This window comes from Callionymus lyra, chromosome 17 (assembly GCF_982586985.1).
Source record: "Callionymus lyra chromosome 17, fCalLyr1.hap1.1, whole genome shotgun sequence".
Classification (NCBI taxonomy): Eukaryota; Metazoa; Chordata; class Actinopteri; order Syngnathiformes; family Callionymidae; genus Callionymus; species Callionymus lyra.
This window is the reverse complement of record NC_141834.1, coordinates 24,541,158-24,546,157: the sequence shown is the minus strand read 5'-3', so window position 1 is coordinate 24,546,157 and position 5,000 is coordinate 24,541,158. Positions and strand designations below refer to the sequence as shown.

The window sequence follows — 5,000 nt, the reverse complement described above, 5'->3', positions numbered from 1 at the left end:
AAGGAAGGAGTTTAAGTTTTATTTTGAAGTAAGGAGGTTGAGTTTTATTTTAAAGAAAGGAGTTTAAGTTTTATTTTGAAGGAAGGAGGTTGAGTTTTATTTTGAAGGAAGGAGTTTAAGTTTTATTTTGAAGGAAGGAGGTTGAGTTTTATTTTGAAGGAAGGAGTTTAAGTTTTATTTTTGAAGGAAGGAGGTTGAGTTTTATTTTGAAGGAAGGAGTTTAAGTTTTATTTTTGAAGGAAGGAGGTTAAGTTTTATTTTGAAGGAAAGAGGTTGAGTTTTATTTTGAAGGAAGGAGTTTAAGTTTTATTTTGAAGGAAAGAGGTTGAGTTTTATTTTGAAGGAAGGAGTTTTAGTTTTATTTTGAAGGAAGGAGGTTGAGTTTCAGAAGCACTTAAGTAAGTTCATTCTACTTAAGCCTCTGTTTGCTTCAGGTGAGATTTGTGGTTTCCGGGTCCACAATGGTCCGTCCGGTGCCGGCACGGTCCAGTTCGAGGCGGTGGTCTTGGACCGCTCCACCGGTGAGGGTCTGGTTCGCTCCAAGGAGCCACTGGACTGCGAGAGTCAGCGCGAGCACAGCTTCACCATCCAGGCGTACGACTGCGGCGAGGGTCCGGACGGCGTCAACAGCAAGAAGTCGCACAAGTGGGTTCTGACCCAGACCTCCTGATCCAAGCCCGCTCACGCTCCGCCTCCTCCGCAGGGCCACGGTTCACGTGCGCGTCAACGACGTCAACGAGTTCTCGCCCGTCTTCGTGGAGCGTCGCTACGAGGCGTCGGTGCCAGAAGGTCGTCTGCTGGACCGGGTGGTTCGTGTGGAGGCTCTGGACGCCGACTGCTCGCCCCAGTACAGCCAGATCTGCTTCTATGACATCATCACGCCCAACGTGCCCTTCGCCATCGACAATGACGGTGAGACAGTTGTTGGTTCTGGAGAATGAAACCTTGAAACAGTCCAAGTCTCATGAGTGTAGGTAGGCTTGTTCTTCCAGGGTCTATCTCCCTGGTGGAGTCTCGGACCTCCTGCTGCCTCCAGGACCTTTGCTGACTCGCTCCTCTCCCTCCGTCTTACAGGAAACATCAAGAACACGGAGCCGCTGGACTCCAAACGCCAGCGGGTCCACACCTTCTGGGTCACGGCCTTCGACTGCGGGAAGAACCGGGCCCAGGCAGACGCTCAGGTGGTGGTGACGGTTAAACCGTCCTGCAAGCCTGGATGGACAGGTGGGTGGAGTCCAGACAGTCGGACAAGGATTGTAGGAAAGAGGTGCAGGAAAGTGAACCTCCCTCGGTAAAACCTGGTATTTGTGTCCAGGATGGACTAAGCGGGTGGAGTACACGCCCGGTTCTGGCAGCATCCCGCTCTTCCCGAGCCTCCACCTGGAGACCTGCGAGGAGACGGTGTGGAACATCCAGGCCACTGTGGAGCTCCAGACCGGACACATCGGGAAAGGCTGCGACAGAGACAGTTACTCCGACAGATCCGTGCGCAGACTCTGTGGTCAGTACTGTTGACACCGAGCCTGGTTCCACTAGAACCGATTTTTTATAATGTTGGAACAACTGACAAGAGTATTAGCATTAGCATTAGCATTAGCATTAGCATTAGCATGCCAGTTGTATGTAAGTAAGTAAGTAATATTTGTAGAGCTTTTCCAGACCAGGGTCACAAAGAACTTAAACAATCAAAACCATATTCAATAAAGTATATATTTTAAAGATCAAGATAAAACTGAGAACACAAGAGTCTCAGAGAATCAAGTAAAAGAATCAAAGTGTGTTGAGATGTTTCTTGAAGGAGTCAGTAGATCATCAAACACATGTTTCTTGAAGGAGTCAGTAGATCATCAAACAGAGATGTTTCTTGAAGGAGTCAGTAGATCATCAAACACACATGTTTCTTGAAGGAGTCAGTAGATCATCAAACACAGATGTTTCTTGAAGGAGTCAGTAGATCATCAAACACAGATGTTTCTTGAAGGAGTCAGTAGATCATCAAACACAGATGTTTCTTGAAGGAGTCAGTAGATCATCAAACACAGATGTTTCTTGAAGGAGTCAGTAGATCATCAAACACAGATGTTTCTTGAAGGAGTCAGTAGATCATCAAACACAGATGTTTCTTGAAGGAGTCAGTAGATCATCAAACACATATGTTTCTTAAAGGAGTCAGTAGATCATCAAACACAGATGTTTCTTGAAGGAGTCAGTAGATCATCAAACACAGATGTTTCTTGAAGGAGTCAGTAGATCATCAAACACAGATGTTTCTTGAAGGAGTCAGTAGATCATCAAACACAGATGTTTCTTGAAGGAGTCAGTAGATCATCAAACATAGATGTTTCTTGAAGGAGTCAGTAGATCATCAAACACACATGTTTCTTGAAGGAGTCAGTAGATCATCAAACACTGATGTTTCTTGAAGGAGTCAGTAGATCATCAAACACACATGTTTCTTGAAGGAGTCAGTAGATCATCAAACACACATGTTTCTTGAAGGAGTCAGTAGATCATCAAACACACATGTTTCTTGAAGGAGTCAATAGATCATCAAACACACATGTTTCTTGAAGGAGTCAGTAGATCATCAAACACACATGTTTCTTGAAGGAGTCAGTAGATCATCAAACACAGATGTTTCTTGAAGGAGTCAGTAGATCATCAAACACACATGTTTCTTGAAGGAGTCAGTAGATCATCAAACACAGATGTTTCTTGAAGGAGTCAGTAGATCATCAAACACACATGTTTCTTGAAGGAGTCAGTAGATCATCAAACACACATGTTTCTTGAAGGAGTCAGTAGATCATCAAACACAGATGTTTCTTGAAGGAGTCAGTAGATCATCAAACACACATGTTTCTTGAAGGAGTCAGTAGATCATCAAACACAGATGTTTCTTGAAGGAGTCAGTAGATCATCAAACACGGATGTTTCTTGAAGGAGTCAGTAGATCATCAAACACGGATGTTTCTTGAAGGAGTCAGTAGATCATCAAACATAGATGTTTCTTGAAGGAGTCAGTAGATCATCAAACACACATGTTTCTTGAAGGAGTCAGTAGATCATCAAACACGGATGTTTCTTGAAGGAGTCAGTAGATCATCAAACACAGATGTTTCTTGAAGGAGTCAGTAGATCATCAAACACAGATGTTTCTTGACGGAGTCAGTAGATCATCAAACACAGATGTTTCTTGAAGGAGTCAGTAGATCATCAAACACAGATGTTTCTTGAAGGAGTCAGTAGATCATCAAACACAGATGTTTCTTAAAGGAGTCAGTAGATCATCAAACACAGATGTTTCTTGAAGGAGTCAGTAGATCATCAAACACAGATGTTTCTTGAAGGAGTCAGTAGATCATCAAACACAGATGTTTCTTGAAGGAGTCAGTAGATCATCAAACACAGATGTTTCTTGAAGGAGTCAGTAGATCATCAAACACACATGTTTCTTGAAGGAGTCAGTAGATCATCAAACACAGATGTTTCTTGAAGGAGTCAGTAGATCATCAAACACACATGTTTCTTGAAGGAGTCAGTAGATCATCAAACACACATGTTTCTTGAAGGAGTCAGTAGATCATCAAACACAGATGTTTCTTGAAGGAGTCAGTAGATCATCAAACACAGATGTTTCTTAAAGGAGTCAGTAGATCATCAAACACAGATGTTTCTTGAAGGAGTCAGTAGATCATCAAACACAGATGTTTCTTGAAGGAGTCAGTAGATCATCAAACACAGATGTTTCTTGAAGGAGTCAGTAGATCATCAAACACAGATGTTTCTTGAAGGAGTCAGTAGATCATCAAACACACATGTTTCTTGAAGGAGTCAGTAGATCATCAAACACAGATGTTTCTTGAAGGAGTCAGTAGATCATCAAACACACATGTTTCTTGAAGGAGTCAGTAGATCATCAAACACACATGTTTCTTGAAGGAGTCAGTAGATCATCAAACACACATGTTTCTTGAAGGAGTCAGTAGATCATCAAACACACATGTTTCTTGAAGGAGTCAGTAGATCATCAAACACAGAGATGGTTCCTTAAGAGCAACAGTCTGGAAGGATTTCTCTCCTCTGGACCTGAAGTTCAGGAACCATAAGTAGATTCTGATCCACAGACCTCAGAGCCCGAGCTGGGGTGTAAGTCTGGATCAGATCATGAAGGTCTGACCATGAATAGATCTGAAAGTAAGAACCAGAATTTAAAAATGATCCTGAAAGAAACTAGTGAAGAGTTTGAAGGATCAGAGAAATGTGAGTTCTTCTACTAGAGCAGCTCAGAGTATGAACTGCAGGCGAGACGATCCTTCTTGTTAAGACACAAAATAAACTGTTACAATAGTTGGATCAACAGAGCAGTAGAGCTGGATGTCATCAGCAAACATGTGTAAGAAACATCAGGACTGAATGATTTGACCAGAGGAATCAAGTACAAACAATAAAGGACCCAGAACAGAACCTCGAGGGACTCAAGAGATGATTGAGACCTCATTTGATTGACAGATACACTGAAACTGCCCAGAAAGGTATCACCTTCAGTAAGACTGTCTCCGTAGATGTTTACAGAAGCCAGACTGAAACTTCTCATGGATGTCGCTCTGATCCAGGAACAGCTGCTCAGACACAACCTTCTCCAAGATCTTGGACAAGAAAGGGAGCTTAGAAATAGGCCTGAAATTACTGAGGTCAGTCGGGTCTAAGCCTGGCTTTTTGATCAGAGGCTCCACAATGGTTTAAATGCATTAAAAACCCCTGTGGAAAGGGAGAGGTTCACCATATTGGTAACTCAGGGGTCAATTACATCAAATACTTTGATAAAAAGCCTACAAGGAAGGACGTCATCTGAGCAAGAGGAGGGTTTCATCTTGTTCACTAGTGATGAAATATCACCCAAAGATACAACGTTGAAGGAGGAACACAAGCTCATCTTCCACCATCTCATTGTATGAAGTCATCAGATCCCTGAGGTGAAGTCTATGCACCTCAAGTTT

The 5,000-nt window shown here is 42.7% G+C and overlaps 1 protein-coding gene across 1 annotated transcript in view; it reads left to right on the top strand.

The window, feature by feature from the left end:
* The window catches only part of LOC148063103 (calsyntenin-3), a 74,574-nt gene that overhangs the window by 24,787 nt on the left and 44,787 nt on the right, over nt 1-5,000 (top strand). Inside the window, exons 4-7 of the mRNA XM_087812938.1 lie at nt 435-645; nt 704-912; nt 1,075-1,224; nt 1,316-1,501. Of these exons, the coding sequence (XP_087669064.1) occupies nt 435-645; nt 704-912; nt 1,075-1,224; nt 1,316-1,501 (756 nt within the window). The remainder of the gene's footprint in view (nt 1-434; nt 646-703; nt 913-1,074; nt 1,225-1,315; nt 1,502-5,000) is intronic.